Source organism: Neolamprologus multifasciatus, chromosome 17 (assembly GCF_963576455.1).
Source record: "Neolamprologus multifasciatus chromosome 17, fNeoMul1.2, whole genome shotgun sequence".
Lineage (NCBI taxonomy): Eukaryota > Metazoa > Chordata > Actinopteri > Cichliformes > Cichlidae > Neolamprologus > Neolamprologus multifasciatus.
Window position 1 is genome coordinate 38,870,072 of NC_140455.1, and position 21,152 is coordinate 38,891,223.

Consider the following 21,152-nt stretch of genomic DNA (forward strand, 5'->3'; position numbering starts at 1 on the left):
AGCTTTTGTTTTTGACAAACTAACAATGTTCACACTGTGAAACAAAGACATTTTTCAGTAATATTAACCTTCTTCTACAGCTACATCGTTCTATAACACAAAATCACAGTCAACCTGTAGACAACATTACTACTGAGGCTGGGCCACATCAGACAGAATGGAGACATGAGGACACAACAGCAGCTGCTGAACAGAAGCTGGTTGGTAATAACTGGGGCTGGGCCACATCATACCGTTCACGGTGATACTGGTGTAATGTTGGACAACAATAAGAAAATGAAATATGGCGATAGAATATGGGTAAAACGCGCATGCGCAGTGCCTTTGTTTACATACGCACATGGCGGAAAAAGCATGGCGGCGACGCAGAATGAGAAGAGCGAAAGTGGATCGTTGAATGAAACAGATGAACCTGAACTGGTTTGTAAAAATGCTGCAGCTTCACTGGTGGAACTGGTTTAGCTTTCGTCCGTCAGATACACAACAAAGCACTATTTTTGGTAGCGCATGCTAGCGGGCCGTCGTTATTACCGTGTTGTTTGGAAAATACGGCGCACTTAAAATCATCCTTTGATTTGTCTGAAAGTCGACAGAGCCCCTTATAATCCCGTGTGCCTTATGTATGAACTCTGGTTGTGTTTACTGACCTGGAAACGATTTTATGTGCACGGCGCTCGAAAATCTGTCAAATGTTTCAGTACGACTTTGCTAAGCTACGAAGCCGCACCGCTTGATGGATTGTCGGAGCATTACGGCATCGTAGGCGGAGCCTCGCGGAGTGATACGTACTGTGCTTCAACATAATATTACCGTATTGTGTGTGTATAACCTCTTTTTAAGTTGTGTGGATATTATACATGGTTATGCTGAGGATATGTCGGCCAGTTTCCACTGGAAATGCCTTTTGGTTAAACTGTCAGCGAGGAATTTGCATTTGCACTTTAAATTTTTATATAACTTTAATGCAAAAAACAGCTGCTTGTTTAAGAGAAAATACATTGATGGGTTTTTGCACTAATAAAGTTGAGGAGTTGTAAAGTGTTTTGTCTGATGTCAATTATATTGTCAGATATTGTTATCACAAATTTTCAAATGTATATGGTGATGAATATTTTTGGTCGCCCTGCTCTAATTACTACAGACGGCAGCAAAGACACTTACTTAAAAGCTGTTCATATTCTGGATGGTCTGCACTGATGTTGGCTGTCAGATCCTGCAGGAAATGTTTATACCTGTGAGAAGACAGAAAAGAAACAAGGTCACAATATTACCTGACAATAGAAACGTAGTTTCCTCCATTCTCAGAGTTGTAGCCACTGTTGAACAGGATACTCTTGGCTCTGTAATTGTGGACTGGTTACATTCAAACAGCAGCAATGTCAAAAAAGCCTAACGAGCCAAAGAAATGTGCGAACTGTCCCGACTAATTCAGATGGAAAGATCGAGTTTTACTTTGAAGTATTTTTGCCCGAGATGACGACAGACAGATACAGCAGTACCTTGATGAGATGGAGAGCTGCACTGGTCTGATCGTATCCTTATCATAGTGAACAAATGAAATACTGACTTTTACTCCAGGTGCAGATTAGAAATCATGTTTGAATTAAAGCCCCCAAAAACAACTAAATGGCATTTTCTGTATGTGTGAATAAAACCTGGAACAATAAGTCGATGCAGCTGCACAGTTTACACGGCAACTTTCATTTTATTAAAGACACACGTGAACAAAAGGAACCTATACAGAATTAGAGCGCTTAATAAATAAACTTATTTTGGTTGCAGTAATAAATGTCGGTGCATGTAAGCTACAGTCACAGATAACATGTTCAGTATGTTTCTATGTTGTCATAAATATAAGCAATGCAATTTTTTTAAATAATGTGATATAATTTTGAGGCTATAAAAGCCCCCCCAGTTTCTCCTCGCACACAGGAGCACATACGAGTTGTGCTGCCGGGTTGATGCCCTGCTACAGCCCAGCCCAGCTCCCCTCTCTCCTGGAGACTGTCCCGGGGACGTTCCTATTCAATTCATATCCTCCTGAGATCCAGCCTATTCGTTATGTCCTCTGTAGTGGACAAAAAAAGGTAAACTGAAAGAAACTTTTTATCCTCAGTTCTCAGGAGGTTAAAGCACCAAATCATAACAACAGTTGCCTCAAGGCACTTTACATTAAAAGGTAAAAACCCTACAATGTAGAGAAAAGAGAGAAATGATTGTTTTGTGTTTTATACAAAACAGTATTTATTCTTTGTTGCAGGTTGTTAAAGCTGCTCTCTTTTAGGTAGTAAATCATCGAGACCGGCGGGTTGTTAGACATGCCCGCTCTCATTGTGTGATCACTAACAGGATGACACTTTCTGAATCACCTAAACACAACAACAGTTTTATAAAGAATGATGTGGCACGACGCTAATCCGGAATAATTCCAAGATGCTTGTTTGTTTATATTTATGAGAGATAAAAATATATTTATGAGAGATAAATATATATTTATGGTGATATCTGGCTCACTTTAGAGAACGTGTGAGTGCAGGTCAGATTTTTGCTGTCAGCTGTATTTTGTTTACCCCCAGATAATACTGAAAGGTGAATGCTGTCAACTTTCCACTGTAGGTGCCTGACCATAGCAGACCCCAATGCAATTCCAGTCCACCACTTAAGAGTGTTGTACTTTTTTTAAACTGACACAGGACCAACAAAAATTATAATTATTCAACAACAAATTGTGTGTTTGCCAACTTGGCAATAAAGGTGATTCAGATTCTGACTCAGAGGTCAAGGATGCCTCTAAAAACAAACGAGTAATAATAAGCCACATGCTTGGGGTTTTTTCCCTGATTGGCTAAAGATTAAATTATTCAGAATCAAAGGAAAATCACCAGCAATAAAGTAGTATAACTATCTCTTAAACATTTTTAATTTGGGTTTTATGTATATATATATAAAAAATGAATGTTTTTTAAGTTATTTAAACTTGACTTAATTCAGTTTAAATATGTTCAGATTCAATTCTACACAAATTCAAGTTTAAGCCTCTGCCTAAGACAACAAGAGCGTCTCTTTCCTAAGAAATCCATGCTCCTTTTTACTGGGACGATGTGACCTTGAAGTGCATTGACAGCTGACATTGATTTCCACTGTGCTCGTCTCTGCCTTTGCAGTCTTCCCTCTTTTTTTTTAGTCTGGGCTTGTTACAGAGACAAAGTGGTGCCAGTGAACGAGGCAGGTTGTAATGCTAGCACCCTGCAAATCATTGCTTCTGGTCCATTTGGTGGAATGAGTTTAATAAGGGATGTTACAGAGCACCAACGATGCAGTGTAATACTGCAAGTACTATCTGAAAAACACTGTGAAAAACTATAGCACCATACCTCATTTCTTAGTATTTTGCTTGAAAAACTGGGTTCAGGAATTTACTGAAACATGAAAACAAACATGGAAATCCAGTGTAGAGGGCTTCAACTCTATGGGAAGGCTTTCCACAGGGATGTGTTCATGGGAATATTCGAACATCCTTCTGGAAGAGCATTTGTGAGGTCAGACACTAGTGTTGGACAAGACGGCCTGGCTCACAGTCTGTGCTCTAACACAGCGGTCTCCAACCTTTTTTGCGCCACAGACCGGTTTATGCCCGACAATATTTTCATGGACCGGCCTTTAAGGTGTCGCGGATAAATACAACAAAATAAAACTAGTACCGGTACCGAAAAAAAGAAGATTTATTCATAACACACGTGAAAAGACTCAGGAAAACAGAGTTAACGATAAAAACGATAACAAAATAACGCTGAAAACTGATAAAAACCCTGAAAACTATACATTTCACACCTGAGCCTCAACTCTCGCGACCCGGTACCAAACGACTCACGGACCGGTACCGGTCCGAGGCCCGGGGGTTGGGGACCACCCGGTGGTTGGGGACCGCTGCTCTAATTCACCCCACAGGTCTTCTAAATGGGTTGAGGTTAGGACCTTGCTTTGTACACTGTTATGCAGTCATGGTGGATCAGGAAGGGGCCATCCCCCAAACTCTTCTTGGTATGCTGAAGCATTAAAGTTCCTTTCAATGGAAATAAGGGGCCAACTAAACACCATAATCCCCCCGTCCCCTAAACGTTACACTTGGCGCAGTGCAGTTAGAAAACTACTATTTTCCTTTCAACCCACAAACCCAGACTCGTCTGTTAGATAACCAGATGGAAAAGCGTGATTCATCAATCCAGAGAACAAATCTCCACTTCTCTAGAGTCCAGCAGCGCCATGCTTTACACCAGGCAGGTAATCTCAGGCAGCAGATCTCTACACGCTGTTTTTGAGGTAATCTGAACGCCACATTAAGTCTGGAGGTTTGTAGCTATCGACTCTGCAGAAAGTCGGGAACCTCTGTGCACCAAGTACCTCAGCATGACCTCATGTCGACAAAGGTAGGAGGGAAAGAGAACTCGGGCCGAACCAACTGCCTCAGTGACCCTGTCACCAAGGATTTGTTTGACTGCCTCAGTGACCTCCCCCCTGAAGATAGACGAACTGTCCCCCTCGTCCCCAGACTCTGCCTCCCCCATCGAACACATGCTAGTGGGACTAAGGAGGTCCTCGAACTACTCCTTCCACCACCCGATAATGTTCTCAGTTGGAGTCTGAGTAGGAGTAGGAGTCTGCATGATGTTTCCATATAATTACAATTACTTCTGCCTGAGATGCTATACCTTGCTTTTTCTGTATCCTGCTTTTCCACCATGTAACTACGTCAGTAATTTCCATGCACCATTTGCTTTTCTTTACAGCGCGCTCCAACGATAGTCCTTTACTTACGTCGGGGTTTCACATGACCAGCTGCTCGATTCTGGGTGTGTCTCGTATGCACGAAGGAACATAAATGCACAGTGTTGCTCTAACAATGAATACGACGCGTTGATATTACGTAACAATGTATCCTGGCATCATTGTGGATGATATGGCACAACTATAGTTCAGGTACTGGGCTTGTCAGAGGGAGGGCTGTGTTGCGAGCCACACAGGTGACAGATTGATGTCAGAAATGCATCTTTAAAAATGTTTAAAATTTTATCAATTGAAAAATATTTAATTATTTTTTATGCAATTGTTCTTTGTCCTCTGATTACTACAACTTCAAAGAATATTTTTAAAAGACTTAAAATGATATATTTTGGTAGCACAGGGTTAGTGTCATCGGTGGTGAGTTAGATGTCAGTAGAATAATATCAAAGAAAAAAATGGATATACACCAGTAATTTGGTTTGTTAGAGTAAAAGAAACTGATTTTGTTAGCCTGGTTAATGAACATGTGGCCATTTCTCTTTATTAGGACACTGATGGCTCACACCAGTTCATCTGGTCTCCACTGCTCAGATCTTTGTGGAAACAGTTAATAATAATTCAGAGGACAGTTCGAAAAGGTTTCATAATATTCACACTTAAAGTTCTTCACTCTTTGAATAAATCACTGTTAGTTACCTTTTAAAGGAACGATGAGACAAAGTCGATTACAGGTCGCTTATAGTTCTCATTTACACAATGCATATGCTCCAGACTTCTATATTTACCAGCGCTTCTTCTCTTTTAAGCTATTAAAGTGCAGTAATCACCAATAAGTCCGTGTTATGTCCGCTCATCCAGAAAGGCGCCTGCTGACACCTCTTGTCTCTTAATTACAAATTCGAACCCTTAATGCGTGCATGCAAAATAATTAGAAATTTAATTTGTCTTCTATATTTACTGATGTGCAAATGCCCAAATGACCCGGTGTGTCTGCCAGACAGAAAGAAAAAAGTGAGTATTATCATCAGCAAAGCCATTTGCAACTCCTTCTGCAGGAGCAGAAAGCATATCTCTTCACCACCTCATGTTTTGTACAGCTCCGTTCTTCATTAGAATATCAGAACTATGAAAATGTTCAGGATTATGTTGTTGTCTCGTTATATTTTCTTTGTTTTGCTGCTAATGAACAGGACAAGACGGCTAAATGAGAGCGTTCGGTTTACATTATTTGAAATGTGCCTAATAATGCTCATTAGTGTTTCCTTTGTGTTATTCTGTTTGTTTAATTAGATTTTATTTCCACTTCCTACTAACAGAGACCATTGCTAATAATGGCTGTAATGTATTTGTTATTACAAGAAAAGACAAGAAGACGGGACTTTTTTTGTCTATTTGGAGAGGAAGTGATTTAATTTGTTGCTTGTTTTTATTTGAAGTGGACTGTGTTTCCTTTCTTTTGCTCTTCCTCTAACAACAGATCCTTCAGTGATTCATCACAGATCCATTTCCTTCTTTATTCAGATTCTATGAATTCATTTTGCAGCTGATGAAAACACTTAACCAGGTTAGTCTTTGACCAAACCTTCATCTGCACTTCTGTCCAGCAGGTGGAGTTTATTATTTGACAAACTGGAAATACTTACGGTATCACATAGGTTAAAACTTAAGTCTAGTCATATAAGGTGACTTTTTATTAGTCAGCTGTCTGGCTGCAAGGCTCCACTGGAGCCCCAGGAGAACTTCATTGACAGACCACTGACACCATTAAATGTGTGGATGAAGATTTTGCTTTAAACATCAACACAAGTCTGACAGGAGCCACTCGCAGTTTCTCCGAATGATGTCGCTCATCCCCGTTTTCTAAAAAGGTGTTCCCTACTGTTGGACCACATATTCTGAACATAATCAATACCAGCCTCTTGTCAGGTCAAGTACCAACGAGTTTAAGCTTGCAGTTATTCATCCTAACTTAAGAAGTCAGGCTCAGATATTTCAGTTCAGTCAAACTTTAGACTCGTCTCTAAACTTCCTTTTCTGAGTAAGACCTTGGAAAAGGTTGTTCACACTCAGCTGATGGATTATCTAAACAACTTTTTCAGTCTGACTTTAAGCCGTTTCATAGCGCAGAGACAGCTCTCATAAAGGTCATGAACGATATCCTGGTAGCGACAGACTGTGGTGAACACGTAGTGCTTATACTAGATATGACTGCTGCATTCGACACAGTGGAGCACGACCTGCTGATCTCTGGATTACAGCTCTGTGTGGGCATTTCTGGCTCTCCTGTGGATAAAATCACATCTGTCAAACAGGAGCTTCTGTGTTAAGTTGGGCTCGTCCTCTGTGGCCCCTCGGCCGTCGGGTGTACCACAGGGATCTATTCTTGGGCCATTACTGTTTTCATCTCCTGCCACTGGGTGCAATCTTTCGTAAACACAACGTCTCATTTCATCTATATGCTGATGACTGCAGCTTTATTTTCCTTTCAGTCGTTCTGATAGCTCCCCACAGACTCCTGCTTGATTGCCTCAGTGATGTAAAGTCATGGATGGCTCTAAACTTTTTAAATTTTAATGAACGTAAAACAGAAGCAATTCTGTTCGGCCCGAATCGTTCCTCTGATATCCCTGATGTTGACCTTGCTGCTCTGACCCTCACCTGAAGAGCTCGATTACCAATCTTGGGTTAAAAATCGACTCTGCACTTACTCTTGATGGCCACGTGAATGCGGTGAAATCATCATTCTATCATCTCAGGCGTCTGTCGAAGGTTAAACCTTTTCTTTCAAGGCGTGATTTGGAGACCGTGATCCACGCTTTTATAACCTCACGCTTGGATTATTGCAGCTCCCTTTTAATAGGGTTGGACCGGGACTCTGACACGCCTGCAACTAGTCCAGAAATGCTGCGTAGAAGGACATTTGAGCACATTACTCCGGGTCTGGCCTCCCTGCACTGGCTTCCAATTGAATTTAGGATTCATTTTAAAGTCCTTTTATTGGTTTTTAAATCCTTAAATGGTCTGGCACCTGCATATTTGTCTGATTTGCTGAAGCCGTATGTCCCCACACTTTTTAAACCTTATTAAGATCATAAAATAATCTCACTGATCAATCCGCTGCAGGGGGAGTTGGAGCAGGTCCTCCAGCTTCTGGTTGTTGAATTCTGGGCGGGATTCCTGCAGCTTTATGAAGCGTCTGAAGGCCTTGTTTTTCTTAAGCTGCATCTGAAGATGGACACAAGACACTGGGAGATTATTCAGAGACATTTACAAGACACAGCTTCTGAATTTATAAGACGTGTACTGGGACCAGTTTTCATGATTGTGATGTGCAGAGCAGTAGTAACTACAGAGGAATAACATCGATGAGCAAGACAATGAAGATATAGGAAAGGGTTGCTGAAGGTATGTTAAGAGGAGAAATGACAATCAGCGAGTAATAGTATGCTTTCATGCTGAGAAAGAGAACTACACATGTGAGGTTTGCTTTCAGAGCATTGATGTGCAGCATAGAAAAGGTCAGAGGGCGTTCACTGAGTGCCAGAGAAGTATGAGGGTGGTGGAGGACGTGTAGGAGAGTATCAAGGTGTCCAGTAGGAGCGAGAAGGTCGAGGCAGGAGTGGTTAGAGGTTAGAGGTCAGCTCTGAGCTCTGAGCCCATTCTCACTTGCAGTGGTCATGTGATTAAACACATTTTATGGAAAGCTAGGTTCACTTTCAGTAACCACACCCTGATTACTGCCAGACCTCTCAAATCAAGAACTCACTTAGATGGAACCTGTCTGACAACGTGGGCTAAAACATATCAAAAAGCAATCACGCCACAATCTAAAGACACTCAGGAACAGATGAGAAACAAAACCATTAATACAGTCCTGATCAAAAGTTTAAGACCACTTTAAAAATGACAAAAAGCTTAACAAGGTTCCAAGTCGAGCTTCAACGTGCAACTAGAAGAAATGGGAGTGAGGCAAAACATTTGAGCAATTTATTGAAAACAACGTTTAAACTGAAACAGGCTGTTTAACAGCTGATCAACAGTTTAGGACCACTTTCCTTTAAAAGGCCAAATCTGTGCAAAAATGTGGATTCATTGTCCTTTTCTGTCAGGCAGTCACACTGTCATGATGCTCTGATGGCAAAGGAAAACAAAGCTTCCCTTGTTGAACGTGGTCGGGTTGTTGAACTGCATGAGCAGGATCTCTCACAGCACGCCATCGCTGCTGAGGTGGGACGCAGTAAGACGGTCGTTTGATATTTCCTAAATGATCCTGAGGGTTATGGAACAAAAACTCAAGTGGAAGACCCAAAAAATGTCCCCAGCACTGAGCCGGAGGATCCAACTGGCTGTCCGTCGAGACACTGGACGATGCTCGACCCAAATTAAGGCCGTTACTGGTGCCGACTGCAGCCCCATAACCATCAGACGCCATCTGAGGCTGAAAGGCTTCAAGAACAAAGAAACGTCTCGTCTCCTTGAACGCCACAGAAATGACCGTTTGGACTTTGCTACAGAGCACCAAACATGGGACACTGAAAGGTGGAAGAAAGTTTTATTCTCTGAGGAGAACAAAAGTAACCTCGATGGTCCTGATGGTTTCCAACGTTACCAGCATGACAAGCAGATCCCACCTGAGGTGTTTTCCACCCCACAGTGGAAGGGGCGCCATAATGGTCTAGGGTACTTTTTCCTTCAGTGGAACAGTAGTCTTCTCTTTATGGTAGACTTGGATATTTATCCAAGAATGTTGTTGACGATTGGCTGGTGTGAAGGTTTTCTCATCACCATGATTCTGCGATCATCCACTGTTGCCTGTGGACCTCCAGGTCTTTTTGCACTGCTGAGGTCACCAATGCTTTCTTTTTCCTCAGGATGGACTAAAGATTTTGCCACTGCTAAGACTGCAGCAATTTCTCTGATGTTTGTTTCCTGTTTTTGCAGCTTACGGATGACTTGTGTCACCTGCATGGAGAGCTCCTTTACTGCATATTGTCACAGCAAAATCTTCCAAATGCAACCATCACACCTCAAATCAACTCCAGGCCCTTTAGCTACTTAATTATCAACATCAAAGGAATTGCCCACATCTGCCCATGAAATAACCTTTGACTCCATTGTCCAATTACTTTTGTAACTAGATGTCACATGTCAAGAAGCTGAAACTCTTAAACCCTTCGTCCAATTGAATCTTCAGCCAACCCTCAAATGAAAGCTGAGAGTCTGCACATTATGTCCATTGTATGACTATAATTGGAATATTTTTCAGTAAACAGATAAAAAAACAACAATGTCAGTGTCAAAATATATATGGATCTAACTGTGTGTATGGTTAGAAGGCTATCCCTGACAAAAAGACTAAAGGCCGAGTTGAAGGATTAAAAATGAAAGATGTTGATTATGGAGCAGACCAGAGAGAAAACTCATGGATGTAGTGAAGGAGCAAATGCAAAGGTTTGGTACGATGCAAATGTTCGCACGATCTGATATCGTCGTGTTGGTGTTGTTCCCAGATCATCATACTGAAGGTTGTTCCAGGATCAACATTGCAAGTGACCAATCAGAATGTTGTGACGTCATACTTTTGCGACTTCGGGAAAAACCTGCGTAAAACAAAAAACTGTACTTAAGCTGCGAGAAACCGCCTTTGTCTGCCGATCAACGGACCCTGACCCTTTAATAAACGCTAAGCAGAACTGATATTGTCTTTGCAACATTGGAATTTCATAAATGCACAAATGGGTTGGTGCGCAAAAGAATAACGTCACAATAATGTGATTGGTCACTTGCGATGTTGAACCTGGAACAACATTTTCATGATGATCTGGGAACAACACCAACACAACGATATCAGATCATCCCAAAGGTTCGGTTAAGATGGAGACAGATTATCCACTTTGGCTACTGCTAAAGAGAGCGGCCGAATGAAGCCGCAGCAGCATGTTTCTTTACATCTATCAACATGTAGAAAATTGTTAGATTCTGCAAAACCTGCATTCTTGAAGTTCACAGTAAAACTACATGACAAAAAAGATCAAGTTCAAATATAATGGTCGTACCTGAAGCACTTTCTGGGCTTTGTAAATGTTATCCACATATGTGTAGTAATGGTGCATATGGGTGGAGAACTGGTCAAGGCCTTTGCCAAGGTAGCCATTCTCCAAATGGATAAGTAGAGTCCTGCGAGGAGAAACACACAAGTTTAAACATGAACTATTGCACGTTGTTGCCCATGTGTTGCATGCTTTTGCTGCCAATGTTTGAAAAGACAGGTTATTAAAAGTTCTCTTTGTCCCTTTTTGCTTTGAAATTAATTAAATCAATTAATCAGCTAACATGCTCCATAACATTTATGTATAATAACAAATGGTATCAATTTTAGCATTAAATCCTGCATTAGTACAAAGCAAAATGTGTATTTAATATTTTGTAAACCAGTCTATTAAATCAAAGACCCCACATATATATATATACTTAGAACATGCTACGGTAGTCACTTTCACTGGATCATTGTCGCTTATTTTACAGGCAGTGCAAGTAAGCCGTGTGTGGCATGTTACTCCTGAGTCACAACATCCTTAACAAATCCACAGGACATGGCATCAAGAACTATTTTAATATACGTGGCACATTTTTTGTGCATCACAGACCTTTGAGACGATCGTGTTAGAGTTTACTCTGCTAGCAAACATTTAGCCTCGAGCTGAGTTATCGTGCATTATTGTCTGAGACGGCACTGCTTCTTTGCATCAGTGCCACGCTCCCTGAGAAGGAGCTCGTGTGAGGTTAGATCGCATCTGAAGCATCATTTTCAACAAAGGCATACACATTTAGAGAAAGCGAGGAGGCTGAGCAGAGTTCAGAGGATTGCTTCCCTGTTAATGAGAGATTTAGCAGTCAACGTTCTGTAGTGTTTCTTCCCCCATGGGTGACGTATTTACTGGGACCCAGACGACAGATGTACCTTCAGAGCACCCAGGGCTACTTTGTAGTAAGAACACGCCTGCCGAACTTAAGCAATTGGTTGGGGGTGTTGACACTTGTGAAGGAGCTTGTTATTTGAACTTAGAGGAAGTACCACATATTCACGCACACACATTCTCTAATGATGTTCCCAGAGACTTCTGCTCATACAAGCTGTGAGAAGGAGCACTTTACTGTTGAAGTTGATTTAAATAGATTTTAATGAAGTTGCCGGCAAAGGTAGGCTCTGTTCATAATCGGGAGGTGCAGGAGAAGCCGAGAGGGTCTAACGAGAGCAAAGGGCAGGAAACATGTATTTCCATTTCTTTCCCTTCCTGACAGAGACTATTATGATAAATATGGAATTATGGATTGCATTTTTTACTTTTTTTTCCACAGCAATTAAATTGTCCGACCATCAGCACCAAGGTGGAGATGACATTAGCATTCGATGTGTGTCGTCCGCATTAATTCCGAGCAGTTGCGACATCGTGGATGATACAAACCCAAACAGTTCAGGCCACGTCACCATTACTTGGAGAAGGCTCAACAGATGATCGGCAACTCTCAAAACACAGGATGAAACATGAGAAACTATAAATGGAATAAACAGTTCGCTAACACTAAAGCTTTAAACCAGCATTTTGTTGCTCTCAAAAAACCCACAATGTGATGTCAGCTGTTTTTACCCACAGTGTCTGAGCTACATCCTACACTCCAGCTACTTAATGACAACCTCACCTCTGCTTTGTGCTCGGTCCACACAGCATTCTGGACCAGTGCTGCACACCAACCTGCCCCATCACCTTCATTTAAGTTGAATTAAATCTTTTATCCAAATGTCATATAAACTTTTCAGGTATTACCACTAGGGCTGCACGATTTTGCATAAAATGAGAATCACGATTTGTTTGCTTAGAATTGAGATCACGATTCTCTCACGATTTTCTTTTCCAGTATAAATATTTATTGCACTTATTAACTGCACATCAACTTCGTAACAGTTGAGACTGAACATAAAAACAATAAATAAACATAAAAACAACAAATGTCTCACATTTTGTCGTTGCAGCAAAATGTTGTACTGCTTGAAATTGCGTCTCCACCGTTGCTCGACGCTGCGTGTATAGAGCAGGTAGTGCAACAATGGAAAAATAGTTGCGGGACGGCACTGTGTAGCGTTTGTCTAGGGTGTTGATCATTCTCCTAAATCCCTCGTTTTGCACAGTGTTGATGGAGCCATATCTTTGGTCAGGTGATAAGTAACAGCCTCCGTAATTTCTTTGTGCCTGCGGGAGTTCGACGGGTATAGGGAAGCGCTGTATAAGGTTCCCGTTATTGATGTTTGGGTGGTTGACCGGGACGGATTTTCTCGTCACTTTCTCGTCATCCCTGACGTGCTCTCCGTTGTTTTTCCTGCTAATTTTAGCATCACACGGCACAGCTTCTGTATCACGTGGTATAAGGCTCCGCCCTTGTCATTTGTTGAGCAGGAAGAGTGAGCGCTTGTTTTCATTCAAGAATTTTTTTAAATTTTTTTTTTAAATCGTTGTCATTTGGAAATGAGATCGCACATAAGTAAGAATTGAAATCGCGATTTTCTAACGATTAATCGTGCAGCCCTAATTACCACCTTTATCCTAGATATTTTCCTCCTCTCCACTGATAATTTTAAATATTTTATTATGGATTCCTGGGAGGAAATGACAACGTGAAGATGGGACATCACCAAACAAATGTGGGCATTGCCAAGGAGCAGCTCTCTTCCTTTTGTTATGCTTTGACATTTATTTCAGCTGTTTTCAGTATTTTGCCATTAAATAAAATGAATCATCTATTGGCCCGACACGTTTACTGACTTGTTTATTTTTAAAAACTGCAGACTGGCCTCACCAGCAGTAACAGCTCTATACAGTGAGGGAAATCATTATTTGATCCACTGTTGAATTTGTAAGTCTGCTCACTTTCTATGGTCATTTCAATTTAATGGAAAGAGACATAAAATCAATGCAAATGTCAACATTTTACTTGCTTAATCTACAAAGACATACAAAATAATTATTGCACAGCAGTTTGTTTGTAACTGTCTAATTACATTTGGACCATTTAAAAAGGCCTTACAGGGATTACATATTATAGAGACGTCAGTCCTGAGCGATTCCTCCAACCTGAAGGAGTACAAATCAAAATTTATTTATAGAGCACATATTAAAACAACAATGTGCTTCACAGTCAGTAAAAGCATGAGACAATTAAAACAAACAATAAAACAGGACAACAAACAATAGGTAACAACACAACAAGATAGAACAGCCAACTAGTTAGAATCAAAAGCCAAAGTAAAAAGAGGTTTTAAGACGTGATTTAAACGACTGGATCGATTCGGCAGTACGAACATGAACAGGGAGGTTATTCCAGAGTCTGGGTGCCACGGATGCAAAGACCCAGTCTCCTCTCGACCTCATTCGAGACCCAGGTTGTGCTGGGAGCCTGTGATTGGATGATCTAAGTGCTCTGTTGGGATGTATAAGTGTAGTTCAGAGAGATAGCTGGGCACCAAATTATTCAGAATTTTAAAAGTGAACAAAATAATTTTAAAATCTATGCAATATTTAACAGGGAGACGATGTAGTTTGGCTAAAATTGGAGTGATGTGTTCATAGATTCTCGTTCCTGTTAAAAGACGCGCAGCTGCTTTTTGAATTAACTGAAGCCGGTAAAGAGAAGAGTGTTGGAGGCCCGAGTAGAGGCAGTTACAGTCGTCCAGTCTGAATGTGATAAATGCGTGGACAAGCTTTTCAAGGTCCTTTAAAGGAAGGAACGGCTTTGCTTTGGATATCTGACACAACTGGTAAAAGCTGTTTTTACCACAGTGGAGACGTGTTTCTCAAGTTTAAAAGAGCCATCCAGGAACACTCAGAGGTTCCTTACAGTGGGCGAGAGATGGCTGGCGAGAGGGCCAAGGGCAGAGTGTGACTACCAAAGACTATGATTTCAGTCTTATTCTCGTTCAATGTAAGAAAATTATGTGATAACCAAATGTTAACTTCATGCAAACAGTTGAGCAGAGGTTGCAAAGAAGCAGACACATCAGATTTCAGAGGTGTATAAATCTGGATATCATCAGCATAACAGTGAAAGGAGATTTCTAAAAATGAATCCCAACGGCAACATGTACAAAGAGAAAAGAGCAGGACGAGCACGGACCCTTGAGGCACACCACAGTAAATAGGGGCAGAAGCCGAGGAGTGTTGCCCATAGCAACAGAGCGACCTCTCTGAGAGGATTTAAACCAAGTTAAAACCTTTGAGACCAACAACATGTTCCAGTCTTGATAGAAGAATGTTGTGGTTAACCGTGTCAAAGCAGCCGTCAAGTCAAATAAAACTAAAACCACAGAGTCAACCGTTAAAAGAAGATCATTAAAAACTCTAAGTAAGGCTGTCTCTGTTGTGGCGAGGTTTCAAACCAGACTGAAACTTTTCATTAATACCATTTGCATCTAAAAAGGCCTGAAGTTGTTTTAACGACCTTTTCCAATATTTTGGAAATAAAAGGGAGTTTGGAGATCGGCCTGTAGTTAGTGAGAGCATCAGGGTCAAGATTCTTCTTTTTCATAATAGGTTGCACAACAGCATGCTTAAAGACAGACGGTGCACAACCTGATGACAATGATGCATTCAGCAGAAGTAAGACACAAGGATCAATAACATGTAAAGCTTCCTTAAAGAAACGAGAAGGAAGAACATCGTGCGGGGAACCAGAGAGTTTGAGATGATCAATTATGTCTTTTGAAGCAGAATAAGACACCGGCTCAAACTGTTGAAAGACAGTCAAGCATTCAGAGGCTGGAACTGGGTCTAAAACTGATGATGAATGAGATGGATGAGAAGCCCTTAGAGCTGAGATTTTATCAGAGAAATACTTTGATCACAAAGAGCAGGGGAAGCATCCCTATAAGTGATAGTGCAAGGGTTTATCACAGAGTTAAAAGTTGTGGCTATTAGTCATAATAATGATAGACAAAAAGGCAGATTTGGCAGCTTTAACAGACTTTTGACACTTAGATAAACAATTATGGAGGATGTCCAGAAAGACGTGGGCCCTTTCTCAATTCTCGAGTACGCGAGTACGGACTCGCGATTTGTACAGTTGGAACACCAGCGTACTTGATGATGTCACAGGTCCGGAGTTTTTACTGCCGTCCTTAATTTAACTGAGTAATATGTTATGAAGCTTAACTTTAATCACAGCCAAACCGGTTTACTCAGGAACAAATAAAACACTGAAATAAACCAAACATTAACATTTAGAAGTGATCTAAGTGACTTATATATCATGTTTAACCTCAGTAGTGAAATCTCTATTAATAAAATAGTGTACATGTACATACGTGTACATACCTTAATAAAAACAAGCAGGTGAGATGTTAGAACGCTTTTATTTTTATTTTAGTGGACACTCAATACAATAGACAGCTGCTGGGGTCTGTTTAACCTGAGTAGCGAAAAGACCGCGGGGGGGCGGGGGGTTGAAAACGATGTGCCGGGAGTCCGCTGTTCTCGCCGGCTGTAATAATCCTCGACCTCGCTGTCTGCTATGGAGCTGGCGGGTCACAGACGTCTCCGAAAACGGCGGAGCGCGTTTGGAAATATATGATATCCTGATAAATCAAGCAGATATTTGAAGTTTACACAGCTACATTCTCGCTTGAAAATAACTTAAAAGTTTATTTTGTGACCCAGAAAGAGTAATATTTAAAAGTTTTTAGTCCCGCTCGTCCACCATTGCCGCGTTTGAGTTTTGGACGAAATGCATTCTGGGATATTTAGCTGTACCAAGTCCACACAAGTCACCACCGATGCATGCTTGATAAAATGGGCGGAGCGAGAACACATCCGGGACTTTTTCGCGTTCTCGGCTTGATGCGTACTTCGAATTGGAACAGTACTTGGTCTCCGACTGATGACGTATCGCGACTACACAAGAACGCAAGTACGCACAAGTACGCATATTGAGAAAGGCCTGTGGAGTTTGTCTTTCCTCCATTTTCTTTCAGCACGACGACATTCACGCCTAAGGGCGCGAGTAGCATCATTTAGCCAGGGTTGTTTAATCCTCAGAGGAGCCACAGAGTTATGTCAGCGCATGTAGTATAAAAGAGGTTAGCAAGCTCAAGCTGTAAAAGCCCGTTACAGTTAGCATCAGAGAGGGGAGAGTCAAGGAAAGCATCAGTGAAGTGAAGTTGACTGGGAGTTAATTGTGCGCGTTTGCCGCACAGGACCGTCACTGATCAAATCCACATTGCTCACTACAGTATCAAACAAAACCAGGAAGTGATCAGAAATCCCAGACTCCTTTATGTCCGTGATGCAAATATCCAGACCATAAGACCAAATCAAGTATATGACCTTTAGTGTGAGTTGGTTCACTTACCCACTGGGTGAGCTTGAGGGTGCTAATAAGAGCGAGGAAATCCTTAGCTAGCAAACTGTCCTCACAGCAAACATGAATGTTGAAGTCACCAACAATTAGTATACGGTCATAACGTAGCACAAGGCTCCCCAGCAGATCAGCAAATTCTGGAAGAAAACCCTTGAAGTTTCGGGGGGCGATACAGAGGATGGAGGGGACGCAGTTCCAATAACTGCACCTCGAAACTGGGGTACAGAACAGGTGGCAGCTGCCGACATCGAAGTTTGTCTGTAAAAACTGAAGCTAGCCCTCCACCTCTTCCAGTGGTCCAGTGTGAGCTTAGCGTAGTCAGGTGGGAGCAGCTCTGAGAAGGGAAAAAGTTAGCCGGGGCGAAGCCAAGTTTCCGCCAGTCCCGAAGATAGAATAAGATCGTTTAAAATAAAAGTCTTATTCGCCAGTGACCTTGTATTTAGCAAGGCCATATGGAGAGTGGTCACACTGTTACTGGTAGGAGAGGTTGCCGAGATTCGCACCTCCTCTGGAGGACCGCACCCAGCACCGAGCGGGTGGAAGATCAGCTGGGAGATCCAGGTAACCATAAGGTCCAACAGGGCGAATCCAGCGATGACAGAACAGTCTGAAGTTAGCATGGTCCCGGACGGCAGGAAAAGATGACAAGATGTTTATAGAATAGTGATCATTTGTCGCAACATAGGACTTTAAAAAGGCCTTGATACGAACACGTTTACCCCGTCTCCGTGAACGTTTCCTTTGAGAAGGTAGATGGTAAGTGGCGGAGGTAATCAGGAAAGTCCTTCGAAAGCGGAGGAGGATTCTCAGGTCTCCATTTAAAGTCTTGTGTCTGGTAGTCCAAAGGCCGGAGATTCAAGAGTTTGGCGATCATAAGCAAGTAACGTGGAGACATCAGGGCAGCACATAGAGAGAAGGACGACAAACAACAGCGGAGGAGACGGCTTGCCGTGAACACTGGCGCCATCTTGGAACTTATATACTATAAATAAGTCTGCACATTAATAAGCCAACACTCTTATTTTGGTAAGCAGTAATAGTAACTACATTTGTGGCAGTGCCCAAATATATGTGGATCTAAATGCATATTACACATTAGAGGAAAACAGTAACATTTGCATTCCTATTTCCTGTTGCTGAACTGAGAGATGATTACATTACTTGAAGTTTCACATACATATTGAATCATTTCCTGGTGGTGAATGGCTGCGGCGCTGGATGGCCCGTTTTATCTCGAGAGCTTGTCATTATATTCACATCACTGATTAAATAAGGACTTCATAATGAAGATAAACAGTATGTGAACTGCAAAACCATTTATCCAATACATCAGACTGTGTAATGCATACCTCAATCTTCATTGCGGCAATCTCAATGAGAAAGCCCGTCAGTCTGCAGGGGATGGAGGCCTTGGGGAACTCGTACAACTCATTATTTAGCTCGGGGATAGAATTCCCAATCAACGGTCTCCGAAGCCCCTACTCCACAGTTTCCCAGTCTGATAATGAACTATGGGCTAGGAGCAATCTTTCTCACATGAATAAGAAAGTACACGGACACTTCCTACGTTAGACTTATAAGCCAACATGAATTACAGATACGACTTCAGTTTGAGTTCATCCATCCATTCTCTTCTGCTTATCCTTGTCAGGGTCGCGGGGGGTGGAGCCTATCCCAGCTGTCTTAGGGCGAGAGGCAGGTACACCCTGCACAGGTCGCCAGTCTGTCGCGGGGCTAACACACAGACACAGACAACCATTCGCACTCACACTGCTAGGCCATGCCTTATTATTTATTTATTTCATACACATCTACACTATCCTTCTAATGTTTTAGAACAGCTCGTTTTTCTATTGTAATTTATGCAGTTTAATGTCTCACTGCACTCTGAAATGAAAGCATGGTACAAATAAGCAACTGGAGTTAAAAAAGTAAAACATGGAGTTAGTTTATGGACCAAAATATATTCCAAATGTCTGACTCATCAAAGTGGCCACCTTTGGCAGATATAACAGCTGGTTCTTCCCATAAGTGTGTGGCACATGTAGGCTGTTTTCCTTTCACTCTTCTGTCCAGTAGGGCTGCCACAATTAGTCGACTATCAAAATCGTCCACGACTGATTTAATAGTCGATGCGTCGTTTGAAGCTTTGTAAGATCACAAAAGACGCAGGAATAAGTAGTAGGATTTAAGAGTGTAATAACGGACTGAAACAGAAGATGGCAGCACTGCATGTACAAGGATGCCAGCTGCCGTTAAACCCCGAAGAAGAAGAAGCTGTGTCCCAGAATTCATAGCGCAGCCCAGCTCAGTTTCCAACAATGGCGGCAGCTAGTTAGTTTTAATATTACTCTTATTATTCTTTCTGGGTCACAAAATAAACGTTTAACATATTTTCAGAATGTAGCTGTCATGGTCCTGGGTCGGTGACCCAGCGCTTTAAGTTTATTATTATCATTTTCTAGTTTATTGTTATGATTATTATTTGAGTTCTCTTCGGTCTGCCTCTGAGTCTGCGTCTGTATCTCTGTCTATGGTGTCACCCCATCTGTTTGTGAATCTGTCTGTTCAGTTCAGCGTCTTGTCTGGTTCCCGGTGTCTGAGTTTCCTGTTTTATTGTGAAGGTCTGTGTCTTTTGTGAGTGTACTCAGTTTACGTTTCCCCTGTCTCGTCAGCTGTGATTTCTCCCAGGTGTGTTCCCCTCCTGTCTCTCATCTAGAGCTGGGCGATATATCGAGTTTTTTAAAAATATCGATTTATTTTTATACGAGATATAAGATGTGACAATATCTTTTATATCGATATAGTCTATGTTACGTTATAATTATAGTTGTGGAGCCGCAAGTTTGCCTCTCTTTTGTCCACTTTTGTCTTTACGCAACGTCACTCGGCCTCGCCTCTCCTTCACTGAACACAACTCCCCCTCCTCCCCCAACGCTTCACCTGCAGGCAGCGACAAGATGGACACGGCAAATCTCCGTTAACGAGTTACTGCGCATCGCCCCGTGCGTGGGGCTGGACGGCGTCAACGTGCTAACGAGCTAACCACGCTAACGAGCTAACCGCGCTAACGAGCTAACCACGCTAACGCCATGCACGGCCTGAAATCCTTTCATTTTCTCAAAAACCGACAGTGCGCCTTATGTATGAATTCTGGTTGTGCTTGATGACCGCGAACCGATTTAATGTGGTACACCACGCTCAGCAATCTGTCAAAAATGTTTTAGTATGCGTTTGCTAAGCTACGGAGCTGCACCGCTTGATGGATTGTCGGAGCATTACGGCTACCGAGGAGCCTCGCGGAGTGATACGTACTGTGCTTCAACGTAATATTACCGTATTGTGTGTGTATAAGGACCATAAATGGCACCTGTAAGACACACGGTTATGAAGCAGATTTCAAACTCCAGGCTGTCAGTCACGAACTTGGAAAGAGAGCAGCTGTGAAATCTGTCTTTGTTATTAAGCTCAGCGTCTTTTAGTTTACATTTTGACTGCACAATTGTGAGCTCTTTGTTATGCACAAAAACAACATAGTTTTCTTTTATTTATGGAGCAATATTATTTAATAAATGCTCATAATTTATTTTTGAGTAGTTTTTTTCATGTACATCTGCGCTGTATGCTAGTAAAAGTGCCCATGTGACATCTGGGACACAGCTTTAAATAAGAACTCTCTTTTTGTTCTTACCTTATAGCTTTATAAAAAAATATCGAGATATATATCTTATATCGCCATTCAGCTAAAAAATATCGAGATATGAATTTTGGGTCATATCGCCCAGCCCTACTCTCATCCCTTGATTACTGCCATCTGTGTATTTAAGCCCTGTGTTTCTCTGTGTCAGTGTCGCGTCGTTAACGTCTGCTCACCCTCAGATTTCACTGTGTGTTCCGTTACCTGTTATGCCTGCCTGTTAGTTTATTTTCCCCCCAGTGTAGTTAGTCTTTTGTTCAGTCTGCAA

General features: G+C 41.8%; 1 protein-coding gene across 1 annotated transcript in view; it reads right to left on the reverse strand.

Annotated features, from left to right (window-relative positions):
* Positions 1-21,152, reverse strand: part of arhgef39 (Rho guanine nucleotide exchange factor (GEF) 39) — an 80,457-nt gene that overhangs the window by 43,842 nt on the left and 15,463 nt on the right. The window contains exons 4-6 of the mRNA XM_085138447.1: positions 10,839-10,959; positions 7,889-8,007; positions 1,162-1,232 (exon numbers count right to left, since the gene is read on the reverse strand). Of these exons, the coding sequence (XP_084994573.1) occupies positions 1,162-1,232; positions 7,889-8,007; positions 10,839-10,959 (311 nt within the window). The remainder of the gene's footprint in view (positions 1-1,161; positions 1,233-7,888; positions 8,008-10,838; positions 10,960-21,152) is intronic.